Here is a 24249-nt window from a genome sequence, read left to right on the forward strand (position 1 = left end):
CCTTAAGAAACATGTAGTTTACATAACTAAATATACTTTGAAAAAGTAGTTCACTACATCCAAACTACTTTTTGTGAAAAATTATCACACCTAAATCTGAAATGTCATAGACTACAAATTGCGAGAACAGATCACGCTGGGCTGTGTAATTAGCCTATTAAACACTATAACTATGTTTCAAGTGAGAATTAGGCAGGTCTGATGCCAAAAAGGACAAGAAATTCGAGCCAACGTTAACCTTATTTTATATTATTTTAGCAAAATAAGTAGTGTGTAGTTCCAATTGTTAGCTACACCACTACGTCGCAAAAAAAGTTATGAACTACTGGAAACACTACCAAGATTTGAATTAAGTTCAACTACCACCAAGCTAAAGCAAAATAAAATGAACTTACTAGTTGAACTACATGTAGTTCACTACTTTTCAGTGACACCCACAGAACACCATTTTCAAATGTTTACATATCTATTGTCTTATTAGCTCTTATTGTGGGACTGACTTTGGAAAATCACCTCCCCAGTTAGTCAATTGTGTGTATTGGACATTCATATTGCACTCTACAGTCTGACCTATGGATTTGCACACATGAAATGGAGTATCAGCCTACTCAGTGACAGCCACAGAACATAACTATGTGCAGTTTAAACAAATCAAATATTAGCGTCTTAGCTCTTATTACAGGACTTTGACTGTTTGAAATCACTGTTAGTCAGCATATTGTGTGCATTGAACATAATATTGCACTGTACAGCCTGACAAGATAATTAATTGTCATAAAATAGCTGTTCTCTTGTGCAGGACAATAATCATCCCTCTCTGTAGCATAGATGGCGCTGGCATTGTAGTCACACGTCTCCTGTCTACGCCCTCTATCGTTTATGGGATCTGTAGTTTAACAATCGAAAAATTGTATTCCAATTTGCCTTTCTGCGACCTTTGTAGAACTACCACTCCCTCAATGCATTGCTGTGGCTTCCACGGGACTTCAGTCTTAGTTGACGACGCATCCCCAACCGAGCTGGAGTAAGCGGTTTTCAGGTAGGTGCTAGAAAAACAAGAAACTACGTTCATATATTTATTTATTTAACATTGAATCTGCTAACAACTATATCCCTGTATCAACTCATCAGATGAACTTTTTGTGACAATTCGCTAACAAACCATCATCAAAGATTTGTATAACTACCTGTCCCATCGCTGTACTAGCCGTTAGCTAATAGGGGTAGTTATCTAGCTAACATTACTGTAGTCAGGCATTTTATTTCACGTGGGGTCGAATTTTGGTTAAGGGTAGGCTTACCTTTTAAATTGGGGTTCTCATATACAGTCATTGGTTTATCACGAGTTTACTAGAAAATTATCTGCACCTCCTAGCATACCCAGATCTCATTATTTGCATGTCAATTTTTGTCATTATCTTGATATGATAACTTTGTTGTTGCTGATTAGATGTGAATCATACTGCAAGTTCCCATATAAATATTGTTACTTTCTCTTTGAATGTTTGAGATGTAAAGTATGCCTATTATTTGTGTTATGTTGCAGGAAAGGACACAGGATTTCATAATGACAGGTTTGTATCTAAATATTTTGCAATTGAAGGTCTTTAAGTAAACAATTCAATTATGTTCTTAATGAAACATAACATGTACCTGCAACAAGTAATGCATGCGCATGAGAGATCATAAGTGACAATTTTTTTTATTAAATTAGCCATGACATACTCTTAGTTCAATTATTGATTGTAGACATAAGGATCAATTAATAACACTGAACACTTTCACTATTGTGCATTACCATTTTGTTATATGTTCCTAAAAGTTCTAAAATGTCACCGTATTCAAGTTTTTTAGTGAAATTTCTGCACTGACATCCCGTTCTCCCACATTGAATAATCTGTTTCCTGTTTTCAGAGCGGGTCAACAACTTTCCCCCACTGCCTCAGTTCCTGAGAATCAAGCCCTGCTTTTATCAGAATGTGGAGGAGGAGATCCCAGCCCCGCACCGACAGCTGGTACGCCGGGTCTACAACCTCTGGATGTGTGAGTTACATCAAAGACATTTGAGTTACATAGTCCTACTGTGGGAACTGGGCAGTAACTTCATTCCATGCTGAGAGAATGGCCGGGTTTGAGAGTATCAAACCCGCAATGTACACTACATGGCCTAAAGTATGTGGATACCTGCTCTTCGAACATCTCATTGCAAAATCATGGGCATTAATATGGAGTTGGTACCCCTTTTGCTGCTTTAACAGCCTCCACTCTTCTGGGAAGGCTTTCCACTAGATGTTGGAACATTGCTGTAGGGACTTGCTTCCATTCAGCCACAAGGCAATAGGGAGGTCAGGCACAGATGTTGGGCGATTAGGCCTGGCTCGCAGTCGGCGTTCCAATTCATCCCAAAGTTGTTAGATGGGGTTGAGGTCAAGGCTCTGTGCAGGCCAGTCAAGTTTTTTCACACCACTCACATCAAAACTTTTCTGTATGGACGTCACTTGTGCACAGGGGCATTGTCATGCTGAAACAGGAAAGGGCCTTCCCCAAACTGTTGCCACAAAGTTGAAAGCACAGAATCGTCTAGAATGTCATTGTATGCTGTAGCGTTAAGATTTCGAGCCCAAGACCATTATTCCTGACCACCAAACTTTACAGTTGGCACTTTCCATTGGGGCAGGTAACATTCTCTTGGCGTCCGCCAAACCCAGATTCATCCGTCGGACTGCCAGATGGTAGAAGTGTGATTCATCACTCCAGAGAACGTGTTTACACTTCTCCAGAGTCCAATGGCGACGAGCTTTACACCACTCCAGCCGACGCTTGGCATTGCGCATGGTGATCTTAGGCTTGTGTGCGGCTGCTCGGCCATGGAAATCCATTTCATGAAGCTCCCACTAAAGTTATAGTGCTAAATTGTGACTGACTGATCTACAAATAATAATGAGTCGTTATTTATGACGACGGGTGATTTATAGATCATCAGTCAGTCGGCAGTTGCCAGCATTCAGTTTGATGCTCTCGTTCGAGGCCAATTTTACATTTTTCTTCCTGTCTCTCTCATTCTGTAGTGTATTCAGTCACACTGTGTGTGAACGTGGTGTCATGCATAGCTTGGTGGGCAGGAGGGGGAAGTGGAGCCAATTTTGGCCTTTCCCTTCTCTGGCTTCTCCTCTTCAGTCCGTGCAGCTACACCTGCTGGTTTAGACCTCTCTACAAGGCCTTCCGGTAAGGTCCATTCAACAAACATTAAGCCGAACATCCATAATTTCACACTCCAAATACCTTTTCTTGACTGACTCCATATCTCCCATTCTCTTTCCTAGGGCTGACAGTTCTTTCAACTTCATGGCCTTCTTCTTCATCTTCTTTCTGCAGTGTGTTCTCGCTCTCATTCAGACTGTGGGCATCTCTGGTTGGGGTGCTTGGTGAGTAGAAATATTTCATCAGTCTGGAAGGCACTGTTTATGACTGGCTGCTATCTGAATGGCTTGTCACTTATTTCACCTCAAGAATATAGAAAAATCTTCACAGCTTAGCAATAAAGATCACCTGTAGATTTGTATCAATCACCTTCATTTTACTCACTGCATTGGGTCATGCTATGATTGTTGAAAAACGAAAGTTTGTAATTCAGTATTCATGCCATTAACAAATACTAACCCCACTGCTCCACCACTGAGGAACCTCTAAAGTGGTTGGATCGCGACAGTGCTGTTTTTCAGCGACAACGTGGGTTCTGCTGTAGTCATGCTATTCTCAGCTCTGCTCTTCACTCTAGTGACTGTGTTAATGGGACTGATTCTCATCAGGGTGAGTCCAACAAACACACCTGAAAAATGCACAAGCACATGGAAACACACACACAAGAAAAATACTCAGCCATTTTGACAATACACTCATTGTAGGCAGATAAAGAGAATAAACTAGCATGACTGGTTGGTTTGTCTGCTCTGTTCCCATCAGGTTCACAGGCTGTACCGTGGTGGAGGGGGCAGCTTTGAGCGTGCACAGGAAGAGTGGACCACTGGACTCTGGAAGAGCGCTCCCGTGAGAGAGGCCGGATTCAATGCTGTCACTGAAACTGGCCCAAGCCTTCCCCAATACCCTGCTGATGTGCCAAGCTACCCCGACAATGGCACCTGGTGATACCCTAAGTGGACTCTAGATGGAGACGGAGCACTTTCTCCATGGCAGGCAGGATGAACACTTGTCCAGCACACCATACTAGTACAATCTCACTTTTAACACTATGAAATGCAGAGCTGGAATTTTAAGAGAATCAGCAGTACTTTAAGATTGATAGAGGCCACTATTATACTGTTTATCTTTGAGGGAAAAGCATATAATCCCTATTGTTGAAAAGATTTGATGGATATTCAAAATATGATCCATTCCATTGCACCCGTTTACATTTAGTATGTTCCACAATATGTATCTGATGCTACTGTACATAAACCATTTTAGAAGTAACAATGAGACTAAGAAAATTGATACGTCAAAGGCTTGTGCCTTATCTTTAAAATATGAGACAAAAGAAGCAAGGTGATTCCAAAGTTGTCTTTGGATTCATTTTGGCAGCCATATTCAATGATCAATTCTTGCCAATTCAAGTTAAGACTGTACTCCATGAAATCAACTTAGCTTTGATGCTACTGGACATGACTGAAGGATCAGGGTTCTCCTCTTGCAGCTGGAGATATGGGAGTTTATATAGTGCACGGTGTTAATTTATTTATCACTGCACCTCAAGTGTTTCTGGTTTATACCTTCTTGATCTGCTTTTGCCTTGTTTCTGAAAACTAAACCCGCCTTAATCGTACTTGCATGTAGAAAATGTTTTGCTTGACTGTCGCCTTAAGTACTGCTACATGTTTCAGTGTAACCCCCCCCCCCTCTCACTCATCCAGTGTGGTGCACTGATCTATTTTTTTCTTGTTTACTTTTGGTGGTCAGTGCCCTGTTGTGGCAGCACTCTTAATGCTGCATCACAACTCGTTCCAGACTGGAGCCTTGTTTACAATAGGTCTGGGAGAGCGGCAGCCACTCAGAGTATACAACTTATATTTATTTCATATTCAAGTGTCCCTCTCCAGGGTAAACTGCCATGAGGTTTATGCAGATCGTTTCTTTTAGCTTGTCATACTGTAGTTAATATTGAGAATATATTCTTGAAAGTGCATCAAATGTGTTGCTGCAGTGACAAACTTTTAAAATATATTATTTCAGACCTGACTGGTGTTATTCAGCTTTTTCATCATGTTTTAGTGTATAATTTTCCTTTCCAATAATATACAGTACAAAACTCCATACCCATACTGTATTAACCGCTTTCATATATGACAATGGCTGGCTGGGACAACACAGCCCACCATATCTGTCCATCATTGTGTAATAAAAAAACAAATTCCAGTGAAATAAGTGACATCAGTTGCTCGAGTATCCAACACTTAAATATACCCCTTGATAAGAGACCTCTCTCGTGGATATTATTGTTACATGGAGATGACAGCAGAATTCCCACTGGTCAGATTAACTAAATAATGTGTTGGAATCTAATGAGAAATGAAAACAACTTCAACTTCTTGACTGGTGAAATAATGATACAATTCCTAATAGCAATGACCAAAATGAAAGCTGTGGTTTTGACAATATGAACTGTTGATTGAGTTTAATCTAGAACTAAGAGTTACGATAATGATAGCTGCCTTTAACTCAAAACATTGATCTCTAAATTACTTATTTTACATGAAATGTGAAGCAACACAGTGTAATGACAAAGTGCTGCTGGTGAAAAAGAGAAAACATGTTGCTATAATTAAGTTGGTTCTGAGAGACATTTTAAACAAGACCTAAGTCAAGAGTGTTCAATTATTTGTATTTGGTCCATGGCTGTTTTGATCTACTTAAAAAGGTTTGGAGTAATCATTACTGGTCCGTAGAATGAAATGCTTAGAATATTTGTAGATCTTAACTATGTACAACACAAATATTAGTATTATGGTCTTATTTACTTTAGATACCACATCCTAGTTATGAAGTAATTACATATCTTACATTAATACAAATAAATATTTGTAATATACATGACAATACAAAATAATATTTAACAAAGGGATATACAATATTCGCCTTATGCAATGACTAAACAAAATAAATTCAATCTAGGGAGATGTAGTGGTGGGAAAATGTTAAGGACAATTCCAAAACAAGTCCAGTGTACAGAGCTTGACATTGCGCTAGTGTCTTAAATCAGCTGCCTGGTGAGAGAGCGCAAACCCCAAAGTGGTGAACACTGAGGGTCAGATCTCTGACTCATCATCAATGTACCCCAAACCATCCACAGTGGAAATATTGCTTCCAGGAGAGAAGTGGTGTTCCCCATTCGCTATGATAGCATTTTCATTATTGTTAGCACTGTGACTTGGTGTAGGTCCCAGCAGCTTGAACTCTGAAGTTATATTGTTTTGAATTTGCATGTAGTCATCCGACGGCCTTTTCACCTGGCCAGCGCCTGAGTTCTCTGAGAATCTGTTTCTAAAGCATCCTTTATATAGATTCCAGGCTACTAGACCAACCAGCATCAGAGAGAGGAGCGCCACCACCACCTGCAGCCCTACCACCCTGCCATCTTCACACTGTGACTCAGGGGGGAGAAGGGGATCCAAAGCCTTTGGCTTCTCTGTTACCTCCAGGAGCTCTGGTAATGGGGTACTGTGACTATGGGGGGACTCTGTCATCGTCTCACTCTCCTCCTCTAGGTTAGTGTGGGGCAACAGTTGATAGACTGCCATAGTCCTGGTGTACGGTCGGCTGTTCACCTGCTCAACAGACTCACAGGTGTACTGGCCGGTGTCGGCGGCAGAGGCATTGAGGATGATGATACCCCCATTGTAGATGTAGTACTTGGTATCAGAGAGCAGCAGTTGCCCTGAGAAGAGCCACTGTACCTGTGCCAGGTTGGAGTCAGGCTGGCACAGCAGCTTGATGTTGTTGCCAGGAACTAAGGTGTAGTTCTCTGGCTTCATTGTCTCTGCAATACACATACAAACAAAGTAAGTAGTAACTACAGTTGGACTGTACACAGTCATTTGTTGATAGTGTGCTGGGCCCTGAACAATTAAATATTGAAATCCATTTACCTGATTTCGGACATTGTGAGATGTCACCATCTTTTAGACTTTGAATCATGTTCCTGAAAAAGAAAGACTATAAATATTGTATACTGAAATTCTAAATCACATTACTAGAAAGGTATGTGTGTGTTGGATCGTACGTGGGGACTGAGGCAAAGGGTGAGCTGGCCACAGCAGAGCAGAGGCCAGTGGAGAGGTCCCAGCCACAGTAAGGGTCTCTGGCTAAGACACAGTCCAGACACGACTCATAACGGCCACATTCACTCAGAGGCATCTGCACAGCTCCATACTCAGAGCCTGCATACAGCTGACCCTGGGGAAACAAGAACACAAACCAATAAATACCACATGAGTGTCAGCAGCTCAATGAGCCTACTTCACCCAAGGATAGTAACAGCAATGACCGGGTGCCATTCTCATTGAATGCTCTATTGTAAGTGCTAAGGAAATAAATAGTAAATGAGTAACCATCTGTCTGCAGAAATGCCAGGAGACAACAAACTGACATTGATCTAGTTAAATCCTTATGTTGACATATGAACGACCATATGGATGTTGGTTTTAATTGATTGACTGGGTGATTGTTACCGTGCTGGAGAGACGCAGGGTCCTGATAGCCTCTGGGGTCTGGTACAGTTGTATTTCTTCAATGATGAACATCTCTCCAGCGTAGTTCACTGCCTTCTGCACATAGCCGTTCTCTGTGGGGAGAGAAGGACGCCCATGTCATTGTCAGATCTATTCAAGTCAAATTTTATTTGTCACATGCGCCGAAGACAACAGGTGTAGTTACAGTGAAACACTTACTTACAAGCCCTTAACCAACAATGCAGTTTAAGTAAAAAAATAAGAAATTGGCCTCCCGGGTGGCGCAGTGGTCTAGGGCACTGCATCGCAGTGCTAACTGCGCCACCAGAGTCTCTGGGTTCGCGCCCAGGCTCTGTCGCAGCCGGCCGCGACCGGGAGGTCCGTGGGGCGACGCACAATTGGCATAGCGTCGTCCGGGTTAGGGAGGGTTTGGCCGGTAGGGATATCCTTGTCTCATCGCGCTCCAGCGACTCCTGTGGCGGGCCGGGCGCAGTGCGCGCTAACCAAGGGGGCCAGGTACACGGTGTTTCCTCCGACACATTGGTGCGGCTGGCTTCCGGGTTGGAGGCGCGCTGTGTTAAGAAGCAGTGCGGCTTGGTTGGGTTGTGCTTCGGAGGACGCATGGCTTTCGACCTTCGTCTCTCCCGAGCCCGTACGGGAGTTGTAGCGATGAGACAAGATAGTAATTACTAGCGATTGGATACCACGAAAAAATTGGGGAGAAAATGGGATAAAATAAAAAAAATAATAATAAATAAGAAATTAAAGTCACAAGTAATTAAAGAGCAGCAGTAAAACAACAATAGCGAGGCTATATACAGGGGGTACCGGTAGAGTCAATGTGCAGGGGCACCGGTTAGTCGAGGTAATATGAACATGTAGGTAGAGTTAGTGACTATGCATAGATAATAAACAGAATAGCAGCGGGGTTAAAAGGGGGGGGGGGGGCAATGCAAATAGTCTGGGTAGCCATTTGATTAGCTAGGAGTCAGAAGAACAAGTCTGTTTTGGGGATGTGTGTATCTTGTTCAGTACCCGTGCCGATGAACATGACTGCGTATCTCTCCCCGTCCAGAGCTAGCACGCTGTCCACCACCAGGCGTGTGAACAGGTCTCCCCTTTTGACCAACAGCGGACGGCCGGTCAGCGGGTGCACGGCATCGTCCATGAGGGGTCGGTCCCTGATGAACTGCAGGGTCTTGTCTGGGAGGTCCAGGGAGTGCTCCATCCCAAGGGCCCGTGCTGCGTTGTTAATGCACTGAAAAAAATAGAGGATTGATGAGTGGTAATAATACATTTATTACAGAGTTAGTAGCTGAACTGTAAAAAAAGTAGATACTTTCCTTTTGTGGCCCTAAACCATTTCGATCTTCACAATTATATTAAAATGGGACATACAGCTCCAGGTCTTGGGGTGGGCACCTCTCCACTGTACATGACCCACTTCACATGGGAAGTCTCCACAGTCACTGGCGTCTTAAACTTCCCCTTATCAAACACGTCTCCGATGGCCGACACACTGTACGCACACACTGCAGACATGTCGGACGAGCTCCTAGTGCAAACAGTCAGAAAAACATGTTTGATGTTTTCAAACCTCAAGTATATCATGGTTAGGGCCCTATGTTTTTCCTGAACACGTGGGAAATACCCTAGGCCCTAGTTATAGTTAGCCCGCCTGGGGGTTTTCCTGGTCAGGAAAACCTCCTGGCCCTATTATTATGGTAAACATGTGCTTAAAGCAACCGAGTCAGAATATCGTGCAGATTAGAAACAGTCCACTTCCCACTGAAACAATGTTGTCAACTCTAAAACCACTGGATTCTATAGATTACTCACGACTGGGGAGTGAACACTGCGTAGAAAACACTTCTGCGCCAGTCATCGTTTTTGAGCAGGAAGACATCCTGTACAATAGATGGCAGGCTGGGCTCTGGCAGAGAGCAGTCCAGACGAGCCTTCAGGAACGACGTCCACTTCCTCTGGAGCGTCCGCTGCCCACCCATATCCCCCTACACACAGTGTGAGAGACAACATTGGTTCTAGTCAAACAAGTGAATACTTCTGGAGAGGACACATGCACACATTATACCCCTGCACTGTTTAAACAGGGTACACATACTGTCCTTTATATTTAAAACACCATGTATGAGCCAATGAAACTTCTTGCAGCTGAAACTATTTGGAGCAAGTTGCTATACCTTGCAGACACGAGCAACTCTTGACACGGTGAGCTTGTTGTAGAAGTCATACTCCATGGCGTTCTCGCTGAAGAACAGGTAGACCTTATCATCATCCCCCTCTGGGTTGTTATTGCTCTCGGGGACAAGGTCCATGTATACAAAGTTGGGCTCTGAAATCATAAACCATAATGAGCACTTATTATTACGCTACCTGTCAGGACCTGTTTAACAGCAGCAGTTGAAGTTCAGTTTCATAATTAAAAACACAGAGACCTATAGGATCTAGGCTGTTACTCAAGGCACAGATGTAAAATGCTATGGATACATTTAGCCATTTTAACTTCATATTCAAGTGTTGGTAGATATATACTATTCACGTGTGCACCATAAGGCATGGTGTATAGTAGTATACAAGTTTATAACACAAGTATGAACAGAGAGGGAGAGCTGACCGTTGAGCCAGGAGCTCTTGAACTCAGTGCGAAGCGCAGAGGAGGAGCTGCGGAGAAACACAGGCTCAGAGCCCAGGAAGTTGATGGAGGTAGCAGAGTAGAGGTCATTCCCTGGCAGACCAGAGACATGACAAGAATCACAACAGAGGAAAATTGATCTTCTAGCAAAGTAAATAATATTGTAAATATTAGTCAAACAAAACTAATTTGGAAAATTACATGTGCAATCTCTTTCATTGTGCCACTGGCAACTCAAGCTACTAGCAACACATTCAGCCAAAAAGCAAAAAAAGATATATTAAAAAACTGTTCAATTCACAAAGACCCAACCCCCTCACTTTACAAACAAGTCCCGCGGCAGCACTTTAAACTGAAAATGAACGCTAGATATTGCACATTTGATAGCACTACCTCACTTTGCAGTTGATAAACTTTGAACTTCACTGGGTGCACTGTTCTGTCCTTGTGTGAGAGCAGATAACTAGAGACAGACAGTCACAGTACATACCGACCATGATGGAGGAGTATTTCTGGAAGGGATCAAAGGGGCATTTCCCTTTTCCCTCCTCCTGCGCTTCTTCTAGTCTCAGCTGTCCTTCAGAGTACGTCTGTCAGAGTCACAAACAAAGCAACTATTTAGATGTATTCATTCACAGTTTCAGTGAGAGAGAGGTAGGAATATACTTTATACTAAACTCCAAAGGGCAAAATGAGTTACACTCAGCCACTAACAGTAGAGATAGAGGGCAGGTGTCTGTAGTATGCATACATTTCACACTCACAGTAAATAATCAGTGTGACAACTGCCTGCCTACAGCAGTTTCAAACAACAGAGCTATTCTTACACCGAGATGTCCTGTTCAGGCAAAGCTATAACTATGCAATAAGGCACAAAGGGTTGTGGTATATGGCACGGCTAAAGGCTGTTCTTACAACGCAACGCAGAGTGCCTGGACACAGCCCTTAGCCGTGGTATATTGGCCATATTCCACAAACCTCCAAGGTGCCTTATTGCTATTATAAACTGGTTACCAATGTAATTAGGTCAGTAAAAATACATGTTGTCATACCCATGATATACCACAGCTGTCAGCCAATCAGCACTCAGGGCTGGAACCACCCAGTTTATAATTAAGCAATAAGCCCCGAGGTGGTGTGGTATATTGCCAATATTTAGATTTTATTTAACCTTTATTTCACTAGGCAAGTCAGTTAAGAACAAATTCTTATTTACCAGGGAACAGTGGGTTAACATCCTTGTTCAGGGGCAAGACAACAAATATATACCTTGCCAGCTCGGGGATTCGGTCTAGCAACCTTTCGGTTACTGGCACAACACTAACCACTAGACTAACTGCCGCCCCACACTATACCACGCTAAGGGCTGTTCTTAGGCACGACGCAACACCGTGGTGTATATTGGCCAAACACCCAAGGTGCCTTATTGCTATTATAAACTGGTTACCAACGTAATTAGAGCAGTAAAAATAAATGTCTTACCCGTGGTATACTGTCTATTATAAACTGGGTGGTTCCAGCCCTGAATGCTGATTGGCTGACATCTGTGGTATATCAGACCGTATACCATGTGTATGACAAAACATTTATTTTTACTGCTGTTCACGTTGCATTGTGTATAAGAACAGCAATTGGCCATATACCACAAACCCCCAAGGTGCCTTATTGCTTAAATATACCATGGCTGTCAGCCAATCAGCATTCAGGGCTCGAACCACCCAGTTTATAATTACCATGTAATCACAGGTGGGGCTGAAAGCATTTGTCCCGCACACATACATTGTGCTGTCATCCACTTTATGCAGGGTCCGGATGTAGTTACGGCATTCGATCTGCAACAGGACAGGGATGAGAAATGTCAAGGTTGGTATAGTAATGTACAGATTTCAATGTATGTACAGTTGAAGTCGGAAGTTTACATACACTTAGGTTGGAGTCATTAAAACTCGTTTTTCAACCACTCCACAAATTTCTTGTTAACTATAGTTTTGGCAAGTTGGTTAGGACATCTACTTTGTGCATGACGAAAGTCATTTTCCCAACAATTGTTTACAGACAGATTATTTAACTTATAATTCACTGTATCACGATTCCAGTGGGTAACAAGTTTACATACACTAAGTTGACTGACTAAACAGCTTAGAAAATTCTAGAAAATTATGTAATGGTTTTAGAAGCTTCTGATAGGCTAATTGACATCATTTGAGTCAATTGGAGGTGTACCTGTGGAGGTATTTCAAGGCCTACCTTCAAACTCAGTGCCTCTTTGCTTGACATCATGGGAAAATCTAAAGAAATTAGCCATGACCTCAGAAAAAAAAAATGGTAGACTGCTGTTACTGCTGTTCACGTTGCATTGTGTATAAGAACAGCAATTGGCCATATACCACAAACCCCCATGGTGCCTTGATCCCAAGTCTGGTTCATCCTTGGGATCAATTTCCAAACGCCTGAAGGTACCACGTTCATCTGTACAAACAATAGTACGCAAGTATAAACACCATGAGACCACGCAGCCGTCATACCGCTCAGGAAGGAGACGCGTTCTGTCTCCTAGAGATGAACGTACTTTGGTGCGAAAAGTATAAATCAATCCCAGAACAGCAGCAAAGGATCTTGTGAAGATGCTGGAGGAAACAGGTATAAAAGTATCTATATCCAAAGTAAAACGAGTCCTATATTGACATAACCTGAAAGGCCGCTCAGCAAGGAAGAAGCCATTGCTCCAAAACAGCCATAAAAAAATACAGACTACGGTTTGCAACTGCACATGGGGGACAGATCGTACTTTTTGGAGAAATGTCCTCTGGTCTGATGAAACAAAAATAGAACTGTTTGGCCATAATGTCCATCATTATGTTTTGAGGATAAAGGGTGAGGCTAGCAAGCTGAAGAACACCATCCCAACCATGAAGCACGGGGGTGGCAGCATCATGTTGTGGGGGTGCTTTGCTGCAGGAGGGACTGGTGCACTTCACAAAATAGATGGCATCATGAGGAACAAAAGGTATATGGATATGTTGAAGCGACATCAAGACATCAGTCAGGAAGTTCAAGCTTGGTCACAAATTGGTCTTCCAAATGGACAATGACCCCAAGCATACTTCCAAAGTTGTGGCAAAATGGCTTAAGGACAACAAAGTCAAGATATTGGAGTGGCCATCACAAAGCCCTGACCTCAATCCTATAGAAAATGTGTGGGCAGAACTGAAAAAGCGTGTGCGAGCAAGGAGGCCTAAAAAGCTGACTCAGTTACACCAGCTCTGTCAGGAGGAATGGGCCAAAATTCACCCAACGTATTGTGGGAAGCTTGTGGAAGGCTACCTGAAACGTTTGACCCAAGTTAAACAATTTAAAGGCAATGCTACCAAATACTAATTGAGTGTATGTAAACTTCTGACCCACTGGGAATGTGATGAAAGAAATAAAAGCTGAAATAAATCATTCTCTCTACTATTATTCTGACATTTCACATTCTCAAAATAAAGTGGTGATCCTAACTGACCTAAGACAGGGAATTTTTACTAGGATTAAATGTCAGGAATTGTGAAAAACTGAGTTTAAACGTATTTGGCTACGGTGTATGTAAACTTCCGACTTCAACTGTATGCATCTGGTTGTTTGTTTTGTCTTCATAAACAACTGGCAGCATACCACTTCACAGCTGTCTGTGGGGAGAATTGTTTTGTGATTGATGGAGCCACTTACTTCAGCGTGTTTCCCTTTGTATGTGCACTCCCTCTGTTTCTCCTCAGTGACCCGCCAATACACCTGACACAACAGAGATCTGCACATCAAAGTATGTACTAGGTAATGGTTTTATGGTTCCAAGGCATTAGTATTAGGTCACCACAAAGAAGGTACAGCAGACCTTTTTATTGCAGTCCATTTGTGATGTATTCAAATCATGTAGGCAAATAATACAGGATAACTGATAAGTAAACACGATAACTGAATAGCCGTAATAAACAGAGGTCCCTACCCCAGACTTCTTGATGGAGATATCATTGATGTCCAGGGCATAGACAGCCTCTCGAGCCCCGAGCAGCAGCAGGCCCAGATCCTCTCGAACCAACATAGTGGAGTAGTTCCAAATCCCTTCCTCTCGGAACAGTTTCAGATTGTCTAAAACATGAAAGCATTAGACAACTCAATGAAAACTAAGTATCAAACTGTGTGTGTGTGTGTGTGTGTGTGTGTGAGATCTCATATATATAACATGTCTGTTTTGCTTCATTTATAACTAGTGTGTGTATATATATATATATATATATATATATATATATATATATATATATATATATAGACACACACACACACACACACACACTAGTTATAAATGAATTTAGCTAACTTTTTAGTATTTGAGGAAACAGATGCAGTTTACTGCACCATTATGTGAAAACAGGAGAGAGGAGACAGAGGGGCTTACCCTGGTAGAGGACACTCTTCCGTGGGATACAACTGTGAGTGTTGTATTCACCGAGACACATAGGAAGGAACAATCCACAGAAAACACCCATGGCAGAGAGAGGAGACATGGCTTGGTGCCCAGGTGGGAGGGGATGTGTGGGAGTGCTGCTTAGTCCTGCTCACACCATAACGCACTGTCGATCAAGGACAGCAGTTCATGTCTCTATAGAGACTCCAGTCTTAGTATTCCGATGTTCAATGACTATGTTGATGTCAGCCTCCAACATAAATGCTGCTACCTCTTCTGTAGCTCAGTATAGAATCCATGCTGTCCCAGCCAGGTACTGCCAGCTCAGCCTTCCCGATACAGGGGATCTTTATGTTGGTCCAGAAGCTCTCATCTAGGGAGAACATAATACATGAGTGAGTGAGACAGAATACTTCATGACCTCTGAAGACAATAAAATAGATAATGCTGATTTTATGATCAAACTATCTGAAAGGGAAAAACAACTGCCTGTATGAAATTCATATGAAGAAGTCCCAACCTCCCTTACTCTCCCTTCCTGTCTGTCCGTCCCCACTGATAAGGACCTGGGTGTGTGCTGCTTCCTTTTGATTAGCAGGATACAAGCAGCTGGGAATATGCTCAGGTTGGGGCATGCATGCAGATCACAATGATAATCTAATAGAACACAGAGTTCCCTGTAATTCACTAGTTTTAATTATCTAGCTCCTTCTGCTGCTATGACTAGAGCACTGAGTTTTTCCAAACCATAAGACCTGACTAGGACAAACACAGGGCCCCGTTAGACTAAAATAGGGCCTGTACAGTTTTGCCCAGCCAGGTCACGCGCACAAGAAAAAACCCAGGGCCCCATCTGACGGTTTCTTTCTTTCAAAGTTCAAAACACAGAAATACTGTTGAAAGGACTCAAAAGAAAAGCCCATAAGATTGTTTAAAAAGTTAGCTTTCCCTCAGCTCCTTACCTGCTGAAAGAGTCTGATAATAGCCAGGCACACTCAAAAAGTTGGGCAGACTAGGTGAGCACTACTCCACACCTTTTGTGAAAGCACCCCTTGAAACTGACATGCTGGTTCCTTGTTGTTACTTAAAAACACAGAAACGAGCTGGTGCATGCAAGGGAGTGCTCAACTGTTGCAGAGCAGGTATGTCACACAGTTTACGCCTCAAGCCCAGGGAAGGGGGGGGGGCTATAGTTAAGCACTACAGTTGGTTAGAATGACTACAAGTTATTCACTGTGTTTGACAGATATTTCCAAGCAGTGAAGACAAGTAGGTATGCTAAGATTAATAGTACAGAACACTGTAGTTGCCCGTTTTACCATGTATTCATGTGATGCTGGGAGGGTGAAACAAAGATATAGTCTAAAACTACGTCTACCAATCACAACAATGTAGCCTATTTCTTAATTAAGGCACACTCCTAACTATTCTATAATAATAGATACTTGGTTTGTTATTTCAGGGTGGAAAATATATTAACTTACACATAGGTCCAAAGAACGACCACCTGGAAAAAATGTCCTGGAATCACTGCAATGCCCTGAGATGTTTGCAATGATTTAAAATCCCCCCTCCAGAACAGAAAAAGGAACACAACACACCAGCTACCCCCACCACACATTGAGTGTCAATACAAAACACATGTTGTCAAATGATGTCACTGGCCCTCGAGTGAAGTTTCACTATTCACAGTCTTTAGATTCATAAAGCTTTTTATGACACCTAAGCCACACCCATTCACATAATCACCCTCACCTTTAGGTGCGCTTTCAAAGGGAGCATGAAGTATGTGAGAAACACAATGGTGTGAAATCCGATGGTGTTATTTTATAAAGTGATGAAGCAATGCAAATTTTCCCAGTACAGCCAGCAAAACTAGCTTGAAGATCTATACAACAAACAAACGAGAACTACACAAAGGCCAAGTTATATAATCTGTACAATTGAACAAACCTAATTTTGAATACATTCACTGATCTCATCATGCATGAAAGAGTCAAAAGCAATATACAGCTCCATAATTGATGCAATTCACCTACATAAATAGCATGTTTTGAGAGTAGGCTACAGGACCTAATACCAACTTTGTCTACCAGCCACTGTGGCAGGTAGAATTTTTTAATTTTTTTTATCTACCAGCCACTCAGATTTTTAACCAGCCAAAATATTTTTCCCCGCATTAATTACACACAAAAAAAGATTTAAAAATGAACATGCTTAGTAATGTTTTTAAAACAAGGACTGTATTACTAGTAAGAAGTAATATGGTATATTGCTCAATTTAATTAAATACTTTGTGATAAGTCTTTTTTTCTAAAATATCACATTTGATTTGATCAGACAAACTCTCCGCTGCCCCTTTAAGGTTACCGCGGTAACAGGGCCACTCACGTAATCACATGTGCCTGTTAGAATCTGACTAGGGTAACAGAGGCTGACCACCCGGGTTGCCATGTCCGAGCATTTCTCGCAAATTGGGCAATTTTGATAACGATGTCAGGGTGAAAATGTATTGGTCGGGGTTGCAGTTTTTTGGGTTACTTCTAAATTCCACCGCGGCCGCCATGGCATTTCTCTTAAAACAAATCTATTTCACTGTGACATGCTGCTAACTGAGGCTGGCTGTTGCTGACTGCGTGAGTGGTGGGGAGGGCCAGAGACATGTGTGCACGGCCAGCCCGCTCATTAGGGAGGATTAAGCGGCCGCCTTTGGCAAAAGATTGAGGGGGCATTTTCTGAGCTAAACTGACCAAGAAGCACCTCCAACAACAACACATAAAACCTCACATAATTCTGCCCAAAAACAATGACAATCTCTCAACCAGTTGCATATGGGCTTTTTCGGTGAGCGCCGATGCTGCCCTTTGATAAGTAGTGCCCACTTTGTCTAAGGCAGGGGCACCAAATATTTAGCTTGTCCATTCCCAGTGCGCTTCTCCAGAGTGCTGTTGGAGAGAGGCATCTCTGCAGCGCTCCACCAACGTTCTGTCAAAAAAATCTAGTAACATAAATCATGTAGCAGAGATAGGATATGGTAGAAAGAGCATGTGGCCTTTTCTTAAACCTACTACAGGCTGGAGATTAAATGTATGACAATGTAATGAGACAGACACTGTTTACATCATGCAGGTTTCTCCGATCAAATAGCCTAACTACCCCAGAAGTAGATAAAGGGCATCCTTGTCTCTGTGTCCAGTATGGCTATCTACTAGCATGCCCTGATAGACTAAAATGTGTAACATACCTGCTTTGGCTGTATATATATATATATATATATATATATATATATCGATAATGACATTTGTTAAGTGTCAACACTATCGGCCTAGATGGAGAAAAGTGGGAAAGGGTTCAAAGGCTACCTGTAAATACCAGGAAAGTCTGAGTGAGAAGAGAGGTGGAGGCGATCATACAGAGCCAAGAGCGCCATGATCTCTAAACAGTTCAGGACTCTTATGTTATGAAGATATGTTTAACGCAGATATTAGGTTCAACCACTGGCATAGTTCAATGTGTAGAGCTCCACTACAGAAGGCAAAGGGCATCTAGATGTGTACTTTGCGGAAGACCTGATATGGCAGTCCCCAAAACAAACTTGCACTGACCATCCACTCCAATATTATCATCTGGATTTGGTGCTGATGGTCTGAGAATACGCCTACAGGCCTGAGACTTAGTAGTGCCTCTACATTTTACTTGAGCTAAAATGCACTCTCCTAATCTGTAGGCTACTGCAGCGCATAAAGAAATTGTTGTACTATAACTGATTAACCAGCACAGTAAATGGCAGTGACCGTGTGTTTCATGGGGCTGGGTTTGAACAGGAAACTGTCTATGGGAGGGAGTTCACATCCGACACTCCTTGTGTCATAGCCACTGTTGTAAAACACCATTCCGTGGAACACACACACACCCCAGTTCAGGACTAGGATGTTTTCACTAGCTTAGATGAATAAATTGTATCAAATTGACAATAGGCCACCAGATTTGTTTTTAGAGTGAGAACGTTCATTAGTTGGAATAATACAATTAATTGCAAAACTGTATTTTTTCTGTGAATGGCTTCCTTGTCAAGGACCAGGGTTGTTTGTTGAGATCAGTCACTGGAGACTTCATATTAGGCTATAACAATGTGTAAAACATATTTTATATACAATGACTTCAGTATAAACAGGCAACCTGTCACAAACTCGGACGCCTCCTGCGCCTCGACCGGTTGTTTATGAAGTTTTATTTTGTTCATAAGTGTTTGTGTCATCACCTGCTACCAACTAGCTAGCTAGGTTGCAATGGAGCCAGCTTTGCCTGGAATAGCTAATGAACATTTCCACCGCGTAGAAGCTAGCTGTGTTTTTTACGCTCTTGTCCGGGACAATATTGACAATCCGGCGTATCAATGCGGCAATTGTTTGCGGAGGATTACAGGAATGAGGTGGCTATCCTTAGCAAGTCAATGTCAATTCTGCACAAACTTATGGGGAAAAAGCTAATTGGAAGGTCCTCGTTCTCATATCCTGTGGCTGGACGCCGCTCGGGCTTGATGGATGTATCCCCTCCTTGTCATCTATCCCTATCCGAATGGCCTGTGCTACCTGGAACTTACCAGCCAAGGAAGTCATCTCCATCTGCTTCTCCTCCTCCATCTTGTAATTGGAGTAGACTGAGAACAGCAAGTGGATTGTTTCAAATCAGCAGTGGTCATGTCACAAGTCGTGGAAACCGAAGGCAGTGGCATGCTGCTAAGCGGACTGGAGTGTCTGCAAGAGGTCCAGAGCAGATTGACATGAGGAATAGCGTCGCCGCCCTGGTGTCTGATCTACCTGCACCTTCGTCGCTGGGACTGCGATGGCTGTGCTGACTCCAACTACACTGACTCTAGCAACGGCTTTGTCGTAGAGTTCAGCTCCTTTCCCTCTCTCTGGACCTAAATGGGGCACTGCCTGCTGTCAGAGGTCTGGACCTAATGGGGCACTGCCTGCTGTCAGAGGTCTGGACCTATTGCCAGGAGCTGCGGGCGTATGCTATCCTGCTTCTCGTGGGCCTGTGAAAGGTTCCACAAATTGTGTGAGGGGTAGGAATGGGCAGATTTCTCCATCCCCGTTGTACTGGGCAGTTCAAATGGTGAGAAATGTCCCAGTCCCTAGAGCAAAAATTGTGCGCTATCCAGGAGCACAGGACCTTAATAAGCTGCTCCCAAACATTTTAAAACTGCATCAGGAAATTCAGTCTATCATAGTTCATGTGGGATTCAATGACATTATCAAAAGGCAGCTCAGAACAGCTGAAGATCAATTTTAAAGAACTTATTGGGTCTTTACACCAACAAAAACGCCCCATAATATCTGGCACTGGGCCCTCAATCGTGGCATTGACCATTTCAGCAGACTCTTAGCCCTCCATAACCGGCTACGTGACTATTGCAGCTCTGCGGGTGTAACATTTGACAATTTTGATACCTTCTGGAAACCAAGCTTGTTTTATAAGGAGGATGGGATCCACCCAAATCATTTGGGTTCCTGGATCCTTTCACAGCATCATACGCATTTCACAGCATTGAGACAATGACTTATCAATGACCCAAGCCCAGATCCGTTAATTCGTACCATTGTGTCACTGAGTTGTCATAATGCTTGACCAAATGTACATTATACCAAGGGCTTTGGAAGACAATGTAAGTAACCTCATATGTCCCTCCAACTCCCCTGAATGCCTCTGCTGATCCTACAGCTATCGTATGCGGTAATCATGTCCCTATGAAGCAGAGTTATAGTGTTATCACTGAGGCGGTGTGACCTAGTAGGAAGTCCACTATGTGCAGCTCACCCTGCACTAACATAAATAACATGAGCATGTCTACCTCTGCTAAGCTTCCCAGTAAACCAATGAAAACAATCAAGCATCCCAGAAATGTGCTACGTTAACATATGTAGCTTAAAAAACAAGGTTCATGAAATCACTAATTTGCTAGTAACAGATTACATTCATATTTTGTCATCTCTTTAACACATTTAGATAATACCTTTGTTGATACAATGGTAGCAATACATGGCTATAACATCTACAGAAAAGACAAATGGTGGAGGTGATGCTATTTATATTCAGAACCATATTCCTGTGAAGCTTAGAGAGGATCTCATGTTAACTACTGTTGAAGTAATATGGCTACAGCTTCATCTGCCTCACCCTAAAGCCCATTCTTGTGAGAAGCTGCTATAGACCACCAAGTGCTAACAGTCAGTATCTGGATAACATATGTGAAATTATTGATAATGTGCCATCAACAGAGATATATTTTCTGGATTTCATCAAGCTGCCCACTCAAGAAAAAGCTTCAAACTGTAACTAGTGCCCGAAACCTGGTTTAGGTTATCAAATCAACCTACCAGGGTAGTTACAAACAGCAGAGGAATGAAATCATCAACATGTATTGATCACATCTTTACTAATGCTGCAGAAATTAACTTTAAAGCAGTATCCAAATCCATTGGATGTAGTGATCACAATATAGTAGCCATACATAGGAAAACCAAAGTTCCAAAGGCTGGGTCTAATATAGTGTATAAGAGGTCATACAATAGGTTTTGTAGTGATTCTTATGTTGTTGATGTAAAGAATATTTGTTGGTCTGTGGTGTGTATTGAGGAGCAATCAAACACTTCACTTGAATAAGCCATTTCATAAATGTGTCCAGTTACTAATAAGCATGCATCCATTAAGGAAATTACAACAAAAAAACAAATTCCAGTGGATTGATGGGGAATTGAAAAATTTTATGGTTGAGAGGGATGAGGCAAAAGGAATGGTAAATAAGTCTTGCTGCAGAACCGATTGGCAAATGTATTGTAAATTGAGAAATCATGTGACTAAACTGAATAAAAATATTAAGAAATTACACTATCAAACAAAGATAAATGACAAAGAATAATAGTAAAAAGCTTTGGAACACCTTAAATTCATTTCTGGGCAAAAAGATAAACTCAGCTCCATCACTCATTGAATCAGATGGCTCATTCATCACAAAACCCACTGATATTTCCAATTACTTTAATGATTTTTTTCTTTGGCAATATTAGCAAACTTAGGCATGACAGCAACAAATGATCAAATTATGAAAGACAAACATTGCAATTCTGAAATGTTATTTATTTTACCAGGTAAGTTGACTGAGAACACATTCTCATTTAGAGCAACTATACCGTAAAGGGAGTGTGGAAGAGGTGAAAAAAATGGTTGTCTATCAATAATGACAAACGACCGGGGTCTGATAACCTGGATGGAAAATTACTGAGGATAATAGCAGATGATATTACCACATATCTTCAATCTAAGCTTACTAGAAAGTATGTTCCCTCAGGCCTGGAGGGATCAAAAGTAATTCCACTCCCCAAGAATAGTAAATCCCCCTTTACTGGCTCAAATAGCCTACCAAAATCAGCCTGTTACCAACCCTTAGTAAAGTTTTTTTGTTGTTGACCAGATATCAATTTGTTTTCAGTAAAATACAATGCTAAAACAGACTTTCAGCACGCTTATAGGGAAGGACATTCAACAAGCACAGCACTTGGCTAAGAGAAATTTACGATAAAAAGATTGTGGGATCTGTTTTGTTAGACTTCAGTGCGGCTTTTGATATTGTCGATCATAGTCTGCTGATGGAAAAAATGGTGTTATGGCTTTACACCCCCTGCTATATTGTGGATAAAGAGTTACCTGTTTAACAGATAATGGTAGTGGTAGCCTTTCCAACATAATACAGGTAGGAATTCCCCAGAGCAGCTATCAAGGCCCCTTTTTATTTACCACTTCCTTTTTCTACCCAATTTTGGAATATCTAAATCGGTAGTCTCATCGATGCAACAGAATCGGGAGGCGAAGGTCGAGAGCCATGCACCATCCAAAATATGACCTGCTAAGCCGCACTGCTTCTTGACACACTGGTTGCTTAACCCCGGAAGCCAGCCGCACCAATGTGTCAGAGGAAACACCATCCAACTGATGATCAAAATCAGCTTGCAGGCGCCCGGCCCGCCACAAGGAGTCACTAGAGCACGATGAGCCAAGGAAATCCCCTGGGCCAGACCCTCCCCTAACCCGGACGATGCTGGGCCAATTGTGCGCCGCCCCGTGGCGCTCCCGATCACGGCCATCTGTGACACAGCCTGGGATCAAACCCGAGGATGTAGTGGTGCCTCAGCACTGCAATGCCTTACACCGCTGCCTCTTACTCTTTTTTTTCAATCTTTACTAATGACGTGCCACTGGCCATGCGTAAAACTAGTGTGTCTATGCATGAGGATGACTCAACACTATACACGTCAGCTACTAGAGTGAATGAAATCACTGCAACCCTTAAAGAGCTGCAGTTAGGTTCTGAATGAGTGGCAAGGAATAAGTTAGTCCTAAATATTTAAAACTAAGCATTGTATTTGGGACAAATCCTTCACTAAACCTTAACTAAATATTGTAATAAATAAAATGTGGAAATTGAGCAAGTTGAGGTGACTAAACTGCTTGGAGTAACCCTGGATTGTAAACTGTTGTCGTGTCTTTGGCTATGCCGGATTAAGTGATATGACATGCTATTCTATAAAATAATTTATCTGTAATTAATATTACCTGATTAAGCTAATCATGTAACTGTAATTAACCAGAAAGTCGGGGCACCACGAAATAATGTTTATAGAGCTGTGATCTTCCGAATAAACTCTTAAAGACCTAGTAATATTTTACATCAATAGCGGTTAATATTAATCGTCACCTTATTTCAGTCTCATCTGAAAGTTGTAAATTCTTGGTTATCTTCACGAACCCTGGCTAACAAGTTGAATCAGCAATACAAACTTTGGTTTAATTATTTATTTACTAAATAATCACACAGAATTACATATACACAGAATGCAAATTATGTCATACAGAAAACGTACCTGGTGGACGGAGCCAACATGACGGCTGGTTACACAAAGGAAAGGGGGTTGGGTTTGAGTGAAAGAGCGGGAAGACTGAGGAACAAAGGGAGAAGCTATGCTATCGTAAATACAGTATCTTATGCATTCTAAATTACCACCTATTTGGAAAAGGAAAATGCAATAAATATTTACTCTGAGCTGTGCTTCGGTAGGTTGGTTGTAGATGCTGGCCGTGTTGCCCAACAGAGATCTTCCTGTCCTCGGAAGAATGTCTCTGGTGGTAAACTAGATACGTTGTAGTATCGTCGTTGTGTGTTAGACTGGATCCGTCGTCCATCCTTTCCTAGCCCACGTTTACAGCGGCCGCTGCTAACTCAACGGCTAGGAGGTATCACTTCTGTAGTGAATAAGAGTTCAAAGTTCACACCATTCGCAAACCAAAGCTCACGCTGAGGTTGGCTTAGTTCTGTAGTTGACATGTTAGTCCTTTTTTTTATTTTTTATTTTTTTTTATTTACTTTTCTCCCC

The 24249-nt window shown here is 42.1% G+C and overlaps 2 protein-coding genes across 3 annotated transcripts in view; one reads left to right on the forward strand and one right to left on the reverse strand.

Annotated features, from left to right (window-relative positions):
• Positions 1 to 959: 959 nt before the first annotated feature.
• LOC120052461 (secretory carrier-associated membrane protein 4-like) lies at positions 960 to 5232 on the forward strand. Its single transcript, XM_038999384.1, has 7 exons — positions 960 to 1039; positions 1547 to 1574; positions 1915 to 2043; positions 3069 to 3225; positions 3324 to 3425; positions 3693 to 3810; positions 3964 to 5232. The coding sequence occupies exons 2-7, from the start codon at positions 1568 to 1570 to the stop codon at positions 4144 to 4146; spliced, it is 696 nt and encodes a 231-aa protein (XP_038855312.1). The 5' UTR covers positions 960 to 1039; positions 1547 to 1567; the 3' UTR covers positions 4147 to 5232.
• A 70-nt stretch (positions 5233 to 5302) lies between these two features.
• LOC120052460 (semaphorin-4E-like) overlaps positions 5303 to 24249 on the reverse strand; it is a 33868-nt gene continuing 14921 nt past the window's right edge. The window contains exons 2-16 of one of the 2 annotated variants that reach the window (XM_038999382.1): positions 15087 to 15188; positions 14807 to 14981; positions 14357 to 14499; positions 14083 to 14145; positions 12108 to 12206; positions 10865 to 10964; positions 10357 to 10467; positions 9923 to 10074; positions 9561 to 9733; positions 9120 to 9276; positions 8757 to 8979; positions 7722 to 7834; positions 7274 to 7446; positions 7140 to 7192; positions 5303 to 7030 (exon numbers count right to left, since the gene is read on the reverse strand). In XM_038999382.1, the coding sequence (XP_038855310.1) occupies positions 6300 to 7030; positions 7140 to 7192; positions 7274 to 7446; positions 7722 to 7834; positions 8757 to 8979; positions 9120 to 9276; positions 9561 to 9733; positions 9923 to 10074; positions 10357 to 10467; positions 10865 to 10964; positions 12108 to 12206; positions 14083 to 14145; positions 14357 to 14499; positions 14807 to 14915 (2400 nt within the window). In that variant the 5' untranslated portion in view covers positions 14916 to 14981; positions 15087 to 15188 and the 3' untranslated portion in view covers positions 5303 to 6299. Of the gene's footprint in view, positions 7031 to 7139; positions 7193 to 7273; positions 7447 to 7721; positions 7835 to 8756; positions 8980 to 9119; positions 9277 to 9560; positions 9734 to 9922; positions 10075 to 10356; positions 10468 to 10864; positions 10965 to 12107; positions 12207 to 14082; positions 14146 to 14356; positions 14500 to 14806; positions 15189 to 19418; positions 19573 to 24249 lie in introns of both variants that reach the window. The other variant, XM_038999381.1, reaches the window with a different exon arrangement.

Source organism: Salvelinus namaycush, chromosome 8, assembly GCF_016432855.1.
Source record: "Salvelinus namaycush isolate Seneca chromosome 8, SaNama_1.0, whole genome shotgun sequence".
Taxonomy (NCBI): domain Eukaryota; kingdom Metazoa; phylum Chordata; class Actinopteri; order Salmoniformes; family Salmonidae; genus Salvelinus; species Salvelinus namaycush.

What these genes read in the sequence shown, in the direction of transcription:
- LOC120052461 (XM_038999384.1), top strand. An exon ending in CCTCTCTACAAGGCCTTCCG is followed by an intron (nt 3,226 to 3,323) that starts GTAAGGTCCATT and finishes TCTCTTTCCTAG; the next exon opens with GGCTGACAGTTCTTTCAACT. An exon ending in TGGGACTGATTCTCATCAGG is followed by an intron (nt 3,811 to 3,963) that starts GTGAGTCCAACA and finishes TGTTCCCATCAG; the next exon opens with GTTCACAGGCTGTACCGTGG.